Source organism: Orycteropus afer, unplaced genomic scaffold (genome assembly GCF_000298275.1).
Source record: "Orycteropus afer afer isolate SDZICR_OR568_19922 unplaced genomic scaffold, OryAfe1.0 scaffold00107, whole genome shotgun sequence".
NCBI classification, from domain to species: domain Eukaryota; kingdom Metazoa; phylum Chordata; class Mammalia; order Tubulidentata; family Orycteropodidae; genus Orycteropus; species Orycteropus afer.
This window is the reverse complement of record NW_006921694.1, coordinates 6,996,376-7,014,809: the sequence shown is the minus strand read 5'-3', so window position 1 is coordinate 7,014,809 and position 18,434 is coordinate 6,996,376. Positions and strand designations below refer to the sequence as shown.

General features: G+C 39.7%; 1 protein-coding gene across 1 annotated transcript in view; it reads right to left on the bottom strand.

Moving 5' to 3' along the window:
- The window catches only part of MSH3 (mutS homolog 3), a 381,560-nt gene that overhangs the window by 197,260 nt on the left and 165,866 nt on the right, over positions 1-18,434 (bottom strand). Inside the window, exons 11-12 of the mRNA XM_042781327.1 lie at positions 13,153-13,237; positions 4,352-4,461 (exon numbers count right to left, since the gene is read on the bottom strand). Coding sequence (XP_042637261.1) covers positions 4,352-4,461; positions 13,153-13,237 — 195 coding nt within the window. The remainder of the gene's footprint in view (positions 1-4,351; positions 4,462-13,152; positions 13,238-18,434) is intronic.

The window sequence follows — 18,434 nt, the reverse complement described above, 5'->3', positions numbered from 1 at the left end:
AGCAGTCAAGTGCCTTAGGCACTCGGCTACCAGAGCTCCTACTAATAATAATACTGCTTCTAATTTTTTTGATATTATAAAGACCACAGCTATCTTTTTAAGCACATGGTTGATACTAGGGAACACACTAATTGTTTTTATATGCTGTCAATTCATCCTCACAATATCACTAAGAGGTAGGTATTACAACTCCCATTTTATAGATGAAAAAACTGTAGTGTTATACACTTCATATCTCTTGTCATATCTTGTCCAAAGTGATACAACCAAGTAAGAGAATCAAAACTCTAAATCAATTCTGATGAACTCCTAAACTACGCTTTCAGACAGGCCCTGATTGATTTGGTTTGGCGACTTTAGAGAATTAACCTTTTTGAATCTCAGTTTTTCTATCTTTCAAAGAAAAGAAGATAGCCGAAAGAATTAACAGTAATAACACAAATCAAGACTGATGCAGCACAAAGGCCAGATTCAAAATGGTGGATTATGCAGCTATAGTTCCTAGATCCCCTCCAACAAATACACTAGAAACCAAATGAAACAGATACAGATGATAATCTTGGAACCCTGAGCTTCAAAGAAAAGAATAAAGAAGTACACAGAATATCAATTAGAACTCTATTCCTATTTTGGTTTGGTAAGAATATCCAGGTAGCTCTAGTGGCACAGTACCTAAGGCATCTGACTGCTAACCAGAAGGCTGGCAGTTCAAACTCACCAGCTACTCCTCAGAAGGAAGATTGGGCCATCTACTTCCATAGAGATACTTCCTCAGAAACCCAAGGAAGGGTCGCTATGAGTCAGAGTTGACTTCACGGCAGTAAGTTTGTTTTGTTTTTTTAATAGTAGAGCTGAGAAGGGACAAGATTGTAGTCATTTCTTAGCCATGGCCAGCTACCTGGATGGAGCAAATAGCTGGAACTCTGGGCTCTGGACCATGGTCACAGGAGCTATCAAGCTCAATTGGTACAACATACTACACAAAAACACTGTTCCACATCCTACTTTGGCAAGTAGTGACTGGAATCTTAAAAGCTTGCAAGCGGCCATCTAGCTGCAACGATGGGTATCTCCTCATCCAGAACAAAGAAAAATGAAGAAAACCAAAGACACATGGAAACAGCTGGTCCAAATGACTGGTACACCATGTGATCCTCAGCCTATATGACTTTAGAAAGAACTAGATGGTGCCGGCTGCCACTGTCAACCACTCAGAGGGGGATCTATGTAGAATATCCTGAATAGAGTGGGAAAACAATATAGAACAAAACTCAAAATCATTAAAAAAAGGACAAGGTTTGCTGGTCTGATTCAGCCTGGTAAGACCCCTGAGAATATGGCCCCTAGCTGGCGTTCAGAGGTCTGGAATTGAACCCACTCCAGTGGCTTCCAGCCAAACAAAAGACAAGCATATGAGCTGAACATTTACATTAGGCAGATATACTCTTTGGGGAGATCCATCATGGGAGAACAGGGCTGTGTATGCACAAGGAGACACCTCGGGGGGCAGGAGCACATGGATAGGAAGGACACAGAGAAGAGGTGGTTATGGGGAGGAACTGAGAAGAGAGTTACTGAATTGTGGGAGATTACAATCAATGTCATGAGACATTGCAATTCAGTATGGAAGATGAATTTGTTTGGTAAACTGTCACCCAACTCACAATAAAATTTAAAAAAGGAGAAAGAATGACAACTGGCTCTTAAGAGAACTTGGAGAGATCTATCTTATCTTGTTATATTCCCTTGTCACCCATTACTTATTGCATGATCTCACTAGAGAAGAAAACCAGTCCCTAAAATAAGTTTTGAGCACTAACACCAGGGCCAGAATATCAGATTGAATGGACGACTGATGCCATTGGCATGGCACTTCTTATGTGCAAAACAACAAACCCAAACAAAATAATAAAAATACAGCTAAGTCACTGGCTAATCACCTAAATATTTTCTAGGTATTTATTTGTTTAGAATACATTGCAAGTACCTTTAAGATTTAAGTGAAATTCCTTTGGGTGAAACTAATTGGAGTTTGAGTAAAAAAGTTTAAGAAGTACGAGCTAAAATGAAAATGGAAGATAAAAAGGTTTTGTTTGTTTGCTACTGCTAATTTAGGTGACAGGCCAGTCTAAAGTTCAGCATCAATGTTCAAGGCATGGTACATTTTCTATCAGCTTTTCGTGTAAAGCAGAATCCCAAGCACACATCATTCAGTACCCAAACTGCATATAACATGGTGCTCACAAAGGACTAGTGCTACTCCCAGAGGTTGTTGTGTAACTGGGTGAGTGTGTAGCCTGGGCTTTCAAATTTTTAAGAGTGCCTCAACTGATTCTGTTATGCAGACAAGTTTGGGGTCTCTGGCTTAAAACAATGTCCAATATGCAGACAGTATTGAAAACCACTGTGTTTTATGGTCCAGACTCAGCTACTTTCCCTCAAGGAGTTCTTAGTTTTAAGTATTCTACTTTTCTAAATATGTTGTACCTGAAACCTTTGACTCAGGTCATCAGCAGCTCTCCAGGAACTTGCTAACTTGTCCACTAAATGTCTGTCCCTTCCTACATACAATCTAATCACACTTCTCCCACATTCAGAATCATTTAATTAACTTCCTCTGGCAACCAACTTCTCAGCCTGGCCTTCAAGGCACTGATCCATCTACAAACTATCAACTCATCTTTCCAGGCAGAGGTGTATCTAAGGTATGGCAGGAATAGCATGTGCTCTAGGCACCACTTGAACCAGAGGTGTCACTGAGCAGTCTCTATTAACCCAGTATGGCCCAATGTTCTTCCTCAAGCATGGGAGACATCCAGAGGCATAGTGAAGTGGGGTAGAAGGAAGCACTTGCCCCTGGGCGTAAGTCCAAGAGGGCACCAGACAAGGAACAGAATGACATTTTGAGTTACCACAAATATAAAAGATGCCTATCCAAGGGAGTGGGAGCTCTGGTAGCACAGTGCCTAAGGCACTTGACTGCTAATCAGAAGGCTGGCGGTTCAAACCCACCAGCCACTCCTCAGAAGGAAGATGGGGCAATCTACTTCTGTAGTGATACTGCCTTGGAAACGCAAGAAGGGGTCGCCATGAGTCGGGTCCAACTCGACAGCACATTAACAACAGCATCCAAGGGAGCCAAACAAGAAGATCAAAGCATTTCTGCTGACTCATCACCACTATCAGCACCAACTCATTTTGAAATGGTGGGGGAGGGGAAGACACACAACTTAGATTGCCCCAGGTGCTCATTACAAGCACTACACTCTGTCTCCAGGACCCCTTTTCCCTATGCCCTTATGCAAATGATGAGTCAAACTAACAGGATAACTCATTTTCTCATAAACAACTCATGTCTTCCAATCTGCAAGGAGGTCCACCCTTTTAAACAAAGAAAAACTCCTCAGAACTCTAGGTATTCTATCATCAGATACACATAAAATATTCCCCAATTTAAAACTGTCTTCCCATAAACCATGATAACCTTGGAGAATGTAGTTCCCTTCAGATTTAACAAACAAGAAGTAATTCCTTTTAATTTGGTATTGATTAAAGATAATGGTTGTACAACTGCTCAGATACAACCAAACACCCCTAGGATTTATCTCTTGGTTTGGAGGTTAAGGATCATAGTTTTAAGGGACTAATACAGTTTCTCAGTATTTCTGTTCTACCTCCCAGTTCATAAGATAGTGCGGGGGACCTTGAAAGCTAGCAATTAGCCATCCAAGGTATAACAATAGATCTCTATTCACCTAGAGCAACAGAGGAAAAAGGAAAGTCAGGAATCGGAGAAGGAAACAGATTACTATCTGGTTACCTCCATGAACAACTGCCTCCTTTGATATGAGACCAGAATTGGATGCTGCCCAACTACCATTACCAATGTTTTGATCAAAAATTCTACAGAAGAATCCTGATCAAAAGGGGGAAGAGTGTAGAACAGAATTTCAAATTCTCAATGAAAGCCAGACTTTCAGGAGACACTGAGGCTAGATGAACCTCAAAACTATCACCATTAGATAATCTTTAAACTTTAAACTTTGAACCAAACAATAGCTTATCTTAATAAATAAAGTTTACCTTGAGCATAGTGGTCTTTTAAAGAATAATCTATGTGAGATCAAATTGCAACAACTCAAAGAAAAGATGAGATGCTTAGGGAGCAGTGAGTCTAACTCAATGGTGGTTAAACCATCTGGAGAAGGATGGTAAGAATGTTTGCACAACATGAAGAATGTAATCAATGTCAGTGAGTTTTACATGTAGAAATCATTGAAACTTTATGACCATGTGCATTTTCACCAAAATTTAAAAAAAATCAGTCAAAAAAAGTTACCTTAATTTTTACCTTAATTTAAGGAGTGGCTGGGTCACCCATTTCTTTAACTTCCGCCTCCCAAATGAAGTTTTTGTGTGGTCTAAAACCCAAAATAAACTTCCGTGGGTTTTCTTATCAGTCTAAAAAGATCAGAAAACAAGTTTTATTAACTATACAATCATATTTGTACCAAAATGGCTAGTCGTTCATGTGTTCTAATTATTCCATATACTTCAATTTAAATGTGTTATACTTAGCTTAAAGTGTGGTTCATAATAGGTGTTCATTTAATGCATGAGGAATGAATAAATACAATTATACACACAAGACAGTCTCACTGCTTTGTGCTTACAAGCTGCCATCTAGATGCAACGATAGGTCTCTCCTCATCCAAAGCAAAGAAGAATGAAGAAAACCAAAAATTCATGGATACAATCAGTCTTAGCAACTGGTACACCATCCAATCTACAGCCTATACAACTATGAGACCAGAAGAACTAGATGGTGCCCAGCTACCAATGTCAACCACTTAGAAAGGGATCTATGTAGGAGATCCTAGATAGAGAGGGAGAGAAATGTGGAACAAAACTCAAAATCATTTGGAGAAAAAAAAAAGGGGGGGGGGACTAGGTTGGCTGGTCTGATAGAGCCTAGTGGAACCACTGAGACTATGGCCCCTAGCTGCCCTTCAGGTCTGGAATTGAACCCACACCTGTGACTTCCAGCCAAACAAAAGACAGGCATATGAGTTGAACATTTACCTGAGGTAGATACACTCCTTGGAGAGAACAATCACGGGAGAAAGAAGGCCTGCTTATGCACAGGGAGACAGCTCAAGGGGCAGGAGTACATGGAGGGATGGACACAGGGAAGAGGTAATTATCAGGAGGTAGTGGGAGGGGAGCTGTTGCATTGTGGTAAGTTGTGGTCAATGTCATAAAAAAAAAAAAGACAGTGTCACTGCTTTGCACAGGAAAGGGAGAGTCTGTGTAGATTTTTGGTTAACAATAAATTGTTTAGAAGCCTCTTTTGAACTATATACTTGTTCAAAAAAAAATTAACTGTATACTTTCCTGTGCTAGGAAGTACAGTGTGGTGAAAAGAATTTAATTTTCCTTTGGCAATTCAGAACTTGCACTATCTCAGAGCTACCATTTTAAAGGCTGATGCTCTCACACAATGACGAACAAGTAGAAGGTACTGAAGATAGAAGTGAACCACACTGCACTCTAAGAATTTATCCTAGAAGTATTTTATTTTAGTTTGCTTTATTAAATCCCTAGTAAAAGTTTACCTACCTATGCTTCACTACTGAAGTGCTGAGCCCTAAAAGAAGTAACAATTGACTAGTGATCGTAGTTAACTTTAACCAAGATTTCCTTATATTACAGAAATCCTACTGATGTATTTAAACTTTATTTTAAAACACAAAATAGCAGTTTCCATCTGAGTTGGAATTTTTGTTGTTTCTAACTTTTTTCTTTTCAAATCAATGAACAGGTACTTACAGACAACCTCCTCCTATGTGCTCAGTACTGGGGCAGGCAAAGATATGTTAAAGCATATTGCCTGCCCTAAGAGTAACTTACATCCAAGTTTGGAGGAAATGATTTATAATTAGGACACAGCACCAGCTGCCAGAGATGAACTATTAAACCTGTGGCATAAACTCCCCAGGCCTAAAGAGATCCAAGCAGAGCACACATAGAAGCAACAGTGGTCACAGAGGTTCCTCTGAGGATGAACAGGCAGACCCAAGTGATAATGGCTGACCATCAGCAATGGCACTATGTGTGCTTGGGGCAAGAGTAATGAGGTCCTCACCTATTACATCAAGTCAATTCCAACTCTTAATGACCCTACACGACAGGGTAGGGTGCCTCATAGCATTTCCAAGGCTGTAAAATCTTCACAGAACAGACTGCCACATCTGTTTTGGTTTGAACCATAAGGTTCAAACCACCAACCTTTTGATTAGCAGTTAAGTGCTTAAACACAGCACCACCAGGGCTGCAGGGTGAGAAGGATAGGGAAAAGTAATCTTTTCCTGATTACCAGGCATCATTCAAGGAGGCTCAGACAACAGGGGAAGTGGGAGAGATACTGGGTAACCCATTTTCTCAGATACACTCTATGTCCTGATAGATCATTGCTCTCCTTGGTACCCAAATCCCTCCCCATCAACCTGTTGCGTGGCTCTATGGACAGCTGAAGTGCAAAGACAAACTGATGATGTTAATTCCCAGCTTCTGCTAGGGCTTCAAACTGGTTCATTCCAGTTCAACTCCCTGCTGAGAATTTGCCTTTCCACCCCAGATATACAGAATCAGAATCTACATTTTAACAATATCATGTATGTAAGAATCACCTGGGGATTTGCAGAAATCACCTGGGAATCTTGTTAAAATGTAGATTTTAACAACATCATATACATGAGAATCAGCACACTTTGAGAGAATGAATCAATGGGTATGGAGGCTCAGGACCACAGACTCAGAGGACACTAAGGTCAATTGGCATAACATAGTCCACAGAGACAATGTTCTACATCCTACTTTGATGAATAGCAAATGAGGCCTTAAAACCTTGTGAACAGCCATCTAAGGTACAACTATTGGTCTCTCCCCATTCAGATCAAAGAATGAAGAAAACCGAAAGACACAAAGAAACAATTAACCTCAAGGAATAATGGACCATGTGAACCCCACTTTCCACAACCCTGAGACCAGAAAAACTAGATGGGGCCCAGTTACCACTGCTGACCACTCTGAAAGGGACCACAATAGGAAGACCCAGATAGACTGGGGAAAATGTAGAAAAAAACTCAAAATCATAGCTTAGTAGTCTGATGAAGACTGGCAGAACCCCTGAGACTATGGCCCTTTGACACCCTTCAAGACAGAAATTGAATTAACCCCCATGACTCATCTGTCAGTCAAAGGATAGACAAACCAATAAGGTGAACAGTAATACCAGGCATGTATGCACACATTCTTCATCATGTATGAAGAAGAACACAGCATCAGGAATGGAGAAAGACTCATTAACAACCTGTGATATGCAGATGACACAACCTTGCTTGCTGAAAGTGAAGAGGACTTGAAGCACTTACTGATGAAGATCAAAGCTTTCAGTATGGACTGTATTTCAACATAAAGAAAACAAAAATCCTTACAACTGGACCATAAGCAGTATCATGATAAGTGGAGAAAAGACTGAATTTATCAGGGATTTTATTTCACTTGGATCCACAATCAAAGCCCATGGAAACAGCAGTCAAGAAATCAAATGACGTACTGCACTGGGCAAAAGACCTGTTTAAAGTGTTAAGGAGCAAAGATGTTACTTTGAAGGTTAAGGTGTATGCTGACCTAAGCCAAGGTATTCTCAATCAACTCATATGCATGTGAAAACTGAACAATGAATAGGAAGACCAAAGAACTGATGCATTTGAATTGTGGTGTTGGTGAAGAATACTGAAAATACCATGGACTGCCACAAGAGCAAACAAATCTGTCTTGGAAGAAGTACAGCCAGTATGTTTCTAAGAAGCAAGAATGGCCAGACTTCATCTCACATATTTTGGTCACACTGTCAGAAGGGACCAGTCCCTGGAAAAGGATATTATACTGGATAAAGTAGAGAGTCAGTAAAAAATGGGAAGGCCCTCAATGAGATAGACTGACAGTGGCTTCAACGATGGGCTCAGCATAGCAAAGATTGTGAGGATGGGGCAGGACCAGGCAGTGTTTAATTTGCTATGAGTCAGAGCCTAGGCAACAGCACCTAACAACAACAACATCTACTTATTAGAAAAACCAAATATATGAGATCAAGAGGACAGCATTTGTCCAAGATAGAGATAGGAAGGTGGGAAGGAATGAAGGGAAAAGGTGGTCATAGGGAAGCAGTGGGAAAAATGCTATTACAGTGTGTGGATTACAGTAAATGTCACAAAACAGAATGTGTATGAACTGTGGAATGGAAAACCAATTTGCTGTGTAAACTTTTACCTAAATCACAATTAAAAAAAAATAATAGTAATAATGTGGGCATTTGTTCAAATGTAGATTCTGATTCAGTTTATCTGCGGTGGAAAGGCAAATTCTCAACAGGGAGTACCTACTGCCATTGAACTGATTCCAACTCACAGTGATCCTACAGGACAGAGTTCCATAGGTTTTGTGTTAGGCTGGGTTCTCTAGAGAAGCAAAACCAGTAAAGCTTAGAGAGAGAAAGAGAGAGAGAAAAAAAAATTTATCTTAGGAAAATGACTCACACACTTATAGAAGCTGGCAAGTCCCAAGTTTTTAGATCAAATGTCAAGCTGGAGACTTTTCCTGACTCATGCAGCTGCAGGGGCTGATGAGCTCAAGGTTGGGAGGCAGCATACCAGCTGCTGACTCTGACGAATGAGAAATCCAAGATCACCAGGCCAAATGGTGGATTGTTCACTCACAGACAGTCACAGGCAGCCAAGAGAATCCAGATCCACAGAAGAGTGTCTCATTTTCCGAGGATGTCCATAAATATGTTGGAACCTGGCCACACCCCTAGTGAAACTCCCTTTCAGTGGATTGGCTGCTCAAAACATATACATCCGATCTCAACATGGGAAAAACCCACATCACAACTGCTGAAACCACTCAGATTTGTGGTCTAGTCAAGATGACCCACAACTCCAAATATCACAGTCCACCCCTTGTCAACTTGGCAGTTGTACACATCTCCTTGACCATATATAATCTTTAAATAAGGACAATTATAAAGCCATATCAGAATTGGGTTGCTGTAGTTTAATTACAGGGCATGGTAGTACTAAGAGAAATCCTAAAGAATCTCCGGTATTCCACACATATTCTTCTTTACCTCCATTATGTAATGTCAATCCAATTTCCCCTTGGTAATCAGGATCTATCACAGCAGACAGTACAGTAACTCCCTTCTTTATCTGTTGACCCAGAGGCATGAGGAAGCCAAAATGGCCAGTGGCATTCTTAACTTCCAGTTCAATGCAATCACTATTGTGTCTCCAGGTGGAAGTATTCCTCCCTTTGTGACTAAGATCTCCAGACCTACAGAGCATAGGGTAGCAGGGACAGGAAGTGAAAATTTTTTGAGTGGGTCACTAAGGGTAATAGTGAGTGGTACCACTCCCGTTTCCACCCCTTGGTTCCTGGACCCATGAATCCTGGCTATTGGAGAAACAGCACCCTATATTGGATGCTGGTTTAGAGTATATACAGCCTCCTGGAGAACACTGATCCAACCCTTCAAAGTATTGCCACCTATCTGGTGCCATAACTGTGTCTTTAGTAGGCCATTCCATCGATCTATCAAGCCAGCTGCTTCTAGATGATGAGGAGCATGGTAAAACCAGTGAATTCCATGAGCATAGGCCCACTGCTGCATTTCATTTGCTGTGAAGTGAGTCCCTTGATCCAAAGCAATGCAGTGTGGGATATCACGATGGTGCATAAGGCATTCTGTAAGCCCACAGATGGTAGTGTTGGCAGAAGCATTGCATGCAGGGAAGGCAAATCCATATCCAGAAGAAGTATCTATTCCAGTAAGAACAAAATACTGTCCTTTCCATGATGTAAGTGGTCCAATGTAATCAACTTGCCATGAGGTTGCTGGCTGATCACCCCAAGGAAGGATTCCATATCACAGACTCAGTGTTAGTCTCTCCTGCTGGCAGATTGGGCACTCAGCAATAGAGATAGCCAAATCAGTCTTGGTAAGTAGAAGTCCATGTTGCTGAGCCCATGCATAATCTTCCATTCCTGCCACAATGGCCACTTTGTTCATAAGCCCATTGAGCAATGACAGGAGTAGCTGGGGAAAAAGGACAGTTGGTTTCTAGTAAACGTGTCATCCTATCCACCCAACTGTTAAAGTCCACCTCTGTGGAGGTCACCTTTTAGTGGGCATTCACATGAGACACAAATATCTTTTCTCCTCTGGCCCATTCAGAGAAATCCATCCACATACCTCTTCCCCATACATCCTTATCACCAATCTTCCAATCATACTCCTTCCAAGTCCCAGACCATCCAGCCAAGCCACTGGCCACAGCCCACAAATCCATATACAATCATACATCTGGCTGTTTCTTGTCCCATGCAAAGTGAACAGCCAGATGCACAGTTCAAAATTCTGCCTGTTGGGAGGATTTCCTTTCACCAATGTCCTTCAGGGAAGTTCCAGAAAGGGGCTGCAATGCCACCCTGCCCACTTTCAAGTGGTGCCTGCATATCGTGCAAAACCATCTGTAAACTAGGCATGAGTTTTCTCTTCCTCAGTCAATTGATCATAAGGAACTCCCCATGAAGCCATAGGTGCAGACTGGGAGAGGGAAGGTAATGTGACTGGTTCCGTATCACAGAGTCAGTGTTGGAGTGGAGACCACAGGCATTTGGGCCACTTCCTCATGCAGCTTACTTATGCCTTCAGGTCCTCCTCGAGTTCAATCTCTTATACCACTTCCATTTAAAGATGGAGTGTTGCTATGCACATTCAACTTTATGAGTCTTTCAGACAACATCGAGTTCATGATGGGCAGCTCAGGCATCAAGGTGACTTGGTGGCCCATGGTTAGGCATTCAGTCTCTACTAGAGTCCAATAGCAAGCCAAAGGTTGTTTCTCAAAAAGAGAGTAGTTATCTGCAGAAGATGGCAGGGCTTTGCTCCAAAATCCCAAGGGTCTACATGGTGATTCACCAACAGGGACCTGCCAAAGACTCCAAACAGCATCTCTATCTGCTACAGAGACTTCAAGCACCATTGGATCAGCCAGATCACATAAACCAAGTGGTAGAGCAGCTTGCATGGCAGCCTGAACCTGTTGCAGAGCCTTCTGCTGTTCTGGGCCCTCTTGACTAATGGAAGCAGAGTCACCAGTGCCTTTATGATTAATCAAATTGGAGAACTAAAACAGAATCGGTGAGAACCAATTTAGGAAGCCCATCTTTTTTATTTTGTCTCTCTAGAACCACTCTCGGTACCAAATGTGTTAGGCTGTGTTCTCTAGAGAAGCAAAACCAGAAAAGCTGAGAGAGAGAGAGAGAGAGAGAGAGAGAGAGAGAGAGAAATTTATCTTAGGAAAATGGCTCACACACTTACAGAAGCTGGCAAGTCCTAAGTTTTGGGATCAAATGTCAAACTGGAGGCTTTTCCTGACTCATACAATTGCAGGAACTGATGAGCTCAAGTTTGGCAGGCAATATATCGGCTGTTGACTCTGATGAATGACAAATCCAAGATCACAAGGCCAAATGGTGGACTGTTTGCTCATGGACAGTCGCAGGCAGCCAACAGGATCCAGATCCACAGAAGAGTGCCTCACGTTCCCAGGATGTCCATAAATATATTAGAAGCAGGCCACACCCCTAGGGCAACTCTCTTTCAACAGACTGGCTGCTCAAAACATATACATCTGATCTCATCCTAGGAAAAACCCACATCACAACTGTTGATACCACTCAGAATTGTGGTCCAGTCAAGTTGTCACACAACTCCAACTATCACCGATTTCCAAAGCTACAAATCTTTACAAAAGCAGACAGCCTCATCTTTCTCCCATAGAGGGACTGGTGGGTTTGAACTGCTGAAATTTTGGTTAGCAGCCAAAATCTTTAACCACTGTGCCACCAGAGCCAGAAATGGAACAAGCCATTTCAAAGCCTTAGTTTCTAAAAGGATCTATGTTGAAACTATAAGGGATTTCCAAGGGTATTTTGAGTATACATGATTTTGCTTTAGGGTTTTTATTTCAGAACTGACTCCACTGCAGTAAGAATTGATTGGAAGTATATGGTAGGGTAAGGAAAGCCTGCAATGCCTGGGCTGTGCCCACAGATTCTGAGCTTCTTCACCAAAGTAGTGTTCTTTTATTCCTACTACTTGCTTCCTATTCCAGGAATGTACATAGACTTGATGACAGAGACTTGCAGGAAAGATTCTCAGCTTGGGTAATGGAAAGACAAGACAGAAATGTTACCAAATTAAAGTACATCTGACTCAAGTATAGGATGGATTGGATGAGGGAGAAAGTAAGTCAGGAAAAGCAGTTGATATTATACAGGTCCAGGATCAGGAGATTAAATTCAGCCTTTACTTTAATTCAAAATAGTAATGAACATTTTCGAAGAGTTTCAAATCATTTGATGTAGATCAAATGACTACTTAATCAAATGAGTTGGAATTGCTTTTTGCTTTCATCGTTTTATGGTAACATTAGTTTTATAATATAATATGTTTCAAGTGATAATTTAATAAATGCAAGCAATAATTTTAATGTCTCCATGACTTTCCTAATTCACCAATAAAGAGCAGATACACAATGATGAAAATCTGTAAAGTGAAATATTATACATCTTACAGTCATGAACTGTGTATCACAGTAGCTTGTTTTATATGCTAGACAGTGAAATAAGACTGCAGACATCTCAACAAAAAGTTAAAGGGATATAGAGAAAATATAATCAAGCAGAGAAAAAAAATCCACTCCATTTTAATTCTCAAAGATGATGTCTTTTCAGAGAAATATTTAAAACCAAGTTCCCTGTTCTTAAGTTCCTTTCATGATACAGAAATTGGGCACATCCTTCAATCATTAAAAGACAGCTCTGTAGCTCCCAAAGAAGTATTTCAGTACGTTTGGTTCTCCAAAAATTGCATGCCACAGTTATCAAGTAATAAACAGATGACAGGCAGACTTGTCAGCTGAAGACAACACTTATTGTGATTTTCATCTGCACTCCTAAGAACAGCTTGATATCTCACCTTTCAAAACCATTTTGAATCAACTAGCCCTTATGTTGCCTGACCTGATTCTGTAGGATTTCCAGATTCCTTAGTGTTGTTCCATTAATTGTCATGAATTCCATTTCACTAGACAATTGTTTAAAATTCCTGTAAAAGAATGAAATATAATCATCCATGATATAAGTGCAGAAAAAATAAAAAAACTAATTTAGGCACTACAAACATTCCAGTAACATTATGACAAAAGTGAACACTTTAATAGGAAAGCAAACTTAAACAAACGAAAGGAAAATTCATTAGGACACTGTCTGCTATTGATGCTGCGGTTGTTAAACAGATTAATACAAGAGATGCTCCTGCCCTGACAAAGAGAACAGGAAGGGAAGTAAAAACACCCACATTTTCAAAATATTTCCAAAATATTTGACACAGTCTTTTATCATCAGCAGAGCATGGGGATGGCATCTTCAGTAAAAAACTATGCAATTAGCTGGAAAATATGCCAAGATACTTAAAACTGCCCTCCTCATGCTTTAGCATGACACCATCTTTACCAGCACTTTAAAAGCTTTTATTCAACATTCTGATATGTGCACCAAATGTTATTTATTCTACAATTAACAACACACATTAAGGCATTTAGTAGAGTATAAAACTGAATAAAGTAGCAGAAATTATTTCCTTAAGTCCAGTTGGACAATTCACATTCTCCTCATGTTCCTATGTTGTTGTTGTTGTTGTTGTTGTTGTGTGCCATCAAGTCAGCGTTCCTATAACTACCCCAAACTAGATACAAAGTTCAATAATTATCAATAGATCTGAGAACTGAGATTCCAATATGACTAATAAACTTACAAAGAATTCCAATTTTGACTGTATTATCTTTCATGTTAAAAAGTGCATCTGTCAATGCATTACTAATAATTCCCTTTATACACCAATTCTTAGATATTTCTGTCAACAGCACTTACAGACTTGATGACTTATTTTTAAAGGCAAGAAAAATAATGGCTGGTCACAAAATTATTTGGAAGGAAATCATGAGTGTTTTAGGTTATAAGCCAAATCACACTTCTCATGGCTCCAACAAGATTTAAGTGAAATCCATTTTCTCAAGGCAGTTATGAAAACAAGCACTCATCCAGGAGTCTAGCAAGAACAACAACAAAACCCTCATTATCAGTGACTCGATTCCAACTCAGAGTGATCCTGTGGGCAGAGAACTGCCCCATCAGGTTTCCAAGGCTGTATGTAATCTTTATAAAAGCAGACTGCCATGTTTCTCCTGCACAGTGGCTGGTGAGTTCAAATTGCCAGCCTTTTGTATAGCAACTAAGCACTTAAGTACCACACTATCACAGCTCCTTTCCAGGGATCTAAAGCTCACTCATTGCCGTGGAGTCAATTCCGACTCATAGCGGCCGCTCCTTGGGTTTCCAAGACAGTATCTCTATAGAGTAGCTGGTGGGTTTGAACCGCCAGCCTTCTGGTTAGCAGTCAAATGCCTTAGGCACTACGCCATCAAAGCTCCAGCAATCTAGCGAGCCTAAAATCAGAGCCCAATGAGCTAGTCCTCACTGAGAGCTCCTTCTACATTTAGATTCTCAGCTTTTGGGTAATGGAAAGACCCTCTTAACTAAGTCCCTGGGAGCCCTAAAAAAGAAAAATAACTTACTGTGTATTAAGAATGTTGCCTAGTAACTGAACACTGTTCTTTAGCAGTGGCAATTCATTTGTTACAGGTCTGATCTCACTTCCAAAAGATGGTAACTTACTAATGATTTTCAGAGAGAAACAACTAGAACACTGATTGATAGCAGGAGTGTGTAGCACATTTCTATCCCTCTTATAATACTTAGTTTGCCTTGAATTACAGTAATTTATATTGTTCTACCCTTCTTAAGTAGTAGCTTGGGTGGTGTAGTGGTTAAAGCATTCAGCTGCTAACCAGAAAGGTGGAAGTTTGATCCCACCTGCTACTCTGCAGGAGAAAGAAAGATGTGGCAGTCTGCTTCTATAAAGATTTATAGCCTTGGAAACCCTATAGGGTAGTTTTAACCAAACAAACAGGTTTGTATATGTTGGAATTGACTCAACAGCAGAGGGTTTGAATTAGTTTTCTACACTTTATAATTGTTGAAGCTCCTTGAAAGCAAGGGTTGTTTGTATTTTATTCATCTTGCAGCACCTTCAGTCAGGGCCTAACAGAAAGTAGTTGCTCAATAAATACCTGCCATCTTCCTATGGGAAGCCAACAATGTTGGGTTCTTTTTCCCTGTAAGTAATAAAGCCCAGCAATGTCGGTGAAATACCCAGCTATAGTTATAAAATATAAAACATTATTTTCAAGAAGTAACAACCAGGCAGTGGTTGTCTGTTTAGCTGACAGGTATTCACAAGAATTCATGGTCAAATTATATCAAAAAAGACAGGGAGTGGGAATTTCATGGAGTTTACATGACTCATTTTATGCCTGCTTGCTAAACGATGGCATAATTTGGTTTGGACTAACATCTATCTGGTACAGAGGAGGTAAAGAAGAGGTCTAGAGCCCTCATCTACATATAATTACTAGAGACTCCCACAATCTACCAAAAAGAATGCAGTAACTGTGAAATGTCCAAATTATCTTCAATTAGCACATAACACCAGATCTCTACTTAATAAAACTATAAGTTCTTCTCTTACTTAGCAATATTAATAATGTGCTTTTTTGTTGTTGGTGGTGGTGTTGTCTTTACTAAATAAGTTCTCTAAATTTCCAACTAATGCCCTAAGAAGCATGTAGTTTCTTTAAATTACTATCTGCACTGATTTTATTAAGATAACTCAACCACTAACCAAAACCAAAACCAAACTCACTGCCGTCAAGTCAAATCCGACTCACAGAGATCCCTCCTTGGGTTTCCGAGGTAGTGTCTCTACAGAAGTAGATTGCCCAGTCTACCTTCCGAGGAGTGGCTGGTGGGTTTGAATCCCCAGCCTTCTGGTTAGAAGTCAAATGCCTTAGGTACTACGCCATTGGGCAATCTTAAATTGGATTGATTTCTATGGAACACTATTTATCAAGTAACTACAAGGACTAACTATGCTTCTGAGTTCCTCATATGTTGTTGATAATGTACTCCGGAACTGGGCTCTTCCTTCCAGATAGAAAAGATACTTTCTTTTGTCAGTGCCTATTTACATTAGGAACTATCTACATTTCTGAACTAAGGGTTGCATCTGCCAGTATCCACAGGTATTCAACAGCATATTCTCAGTGACCTGAAACACTCTAGCAATTCTAAATTATTTACCCTGGTGGAAGAAGCCAAATTTTATGTTTTCAAATAAACTTCATAAACAGTAACTGGCTAGAGTGCATGCTATCTGAACCTGGATAGAAATCTTGTGAGTGTGAAGGGAAAATACTTCATTAATATTTCAGACAACAGAAATACAAAGAATGCCTTTTTTTCTCAAGTTTTATAACAGGAGGAAAATGTCCTTGCTGAAAGCTTGTGAGAGAAATGGAAGGCTCTGTATCATTTATATCTTACTTTAAAAAAGAAGGAAAATCAATCTTTCTGATTTAGACAAAGGCAGTAAATGTGCAGTTATTATCTGACAAACCAACCCATTATGAAGATTCTATTGAAATATTAGTATTATTTAAAAACTGAAATAAACATACAAGAAAATCTACCACATTACACAGAAATCTAGAGCTGAAAATAATTTTCCCTATGGACAGTTTTCAGAGCTCAAACATTCATTACTGACTCAACTTTTGGGAGGTTAATTTTATGGATGAATTATATAATGTATCGTATTATAAAACTTCAGTTTCTTGTAGATGTACTTCTAACGGATTTATAATTAAACATAAGAAAATATGATGGCATACTAGACACATTCTTAAGAATTTTCAAACAGGCTATGAAAACATTAAAAAGATACACCTCCTAAAGAAGACACTTCTTGCTTTGCATTCCTGTACGTTGCCAATAATGATTAAGAGGAAAATACTAAGACAAGTGTGTCAGGAGACTGCAAGACCATCCACAAGTTTGATGATTTGCTAGAACTCACAGGACTCGGCATTAAGTTTTATTCATGCCTATGATTTACTGTAAAGCAAGGATACAAAGCAAAATCAGGAAAGAGAAAAGATACAAGTGGCAAAGGCCAAAGGAAATCAAGAACAAGATTCCAATTCCAGCAACAAGCTATGACAACATGTGTGAAATGCTGTCCACCAGGGAAACTCATCAGAAATTCATTGCTCAGGGTTTCACTGGAGGCTGGTTGCATAGGCATGTAAGAAAATTCAAACTCCCAAAAAGAAAGAGGAGTTTAGTATAAACAATACTGTTTGCACACACACACAAAAAATTAAGTAGGGAGTCATCCTTATGAGGGAATGTAAGAGCCTCCCAAAATTCAAATTTCCATATGCCAGCCAAGAGCCAACTTAACAAGCAGGCCTTTCTAAGCTTTCTAAGGACAGCAGTCTTAGGCATACTGGCTCGACTCTCTTCTGCTCATCTCCATTTTCAAGGTCTATTTATCTTACAGTATTATGTGTTATGTTTATTCACATTTGTGTTTCTTCTAGTTTATTCTTCACTCCTCAAATGATCTTTTTCCTGTTAGTTCTTTCTTAAATCCTATCACATTTCAGAGTTTTTCTACTTTTCATTTATGTGTTCTTTCACATCTAGTATCATTTTCTTAGTATCTTTTAGCTCATTTTGAAATAGTTGGTTATTTCATTTGCGGGCACACCTCTCTGGCACACACTCAGGTGTAAGGACATTATTCTGCTAAACATTCTTTTTTGTCTTATAATAATAATTTTATATGGGATTTGACTTTGATACAAGATCATGTCATCTGCAAATAGAGACAGTTTTACTTCTTCCTTGGCAATCAGAATGCCTTTTATTTCATTTTCTTGCCTAATTGCCCAGGGTAGAACTTTCAGTACAATGTTGAATAGCAGTGGCAAGAGAAGACAATCTTGTCTTGTTCCTAATCGTAAGAGGTAGGCATTCAGTCTTTCACCATTAACTATGTTAACTGGGAGGGTTTCACAGATGTCCTTTATCAGGTGGAAGAGGTTTCCTTTCAGTTCTAGTTTCTTTAGTGTTTTTATAATGACAGGGCGTTGAATTTTGTCAAAGGCTTTTTCCGTTTATTGAGATGGCCATGCAATTTAGTCCTTTATTTCACTGATATGCTGTGTGACCTCAACTCATTTTTGAAGTTTTAAACCAAACCTATATTCCTGGTTTAAATACTAGTTGATCATAGTGTATAGGAGCTCTGGTAGCATAGTGCCTAAGGCACTTGACTGCTA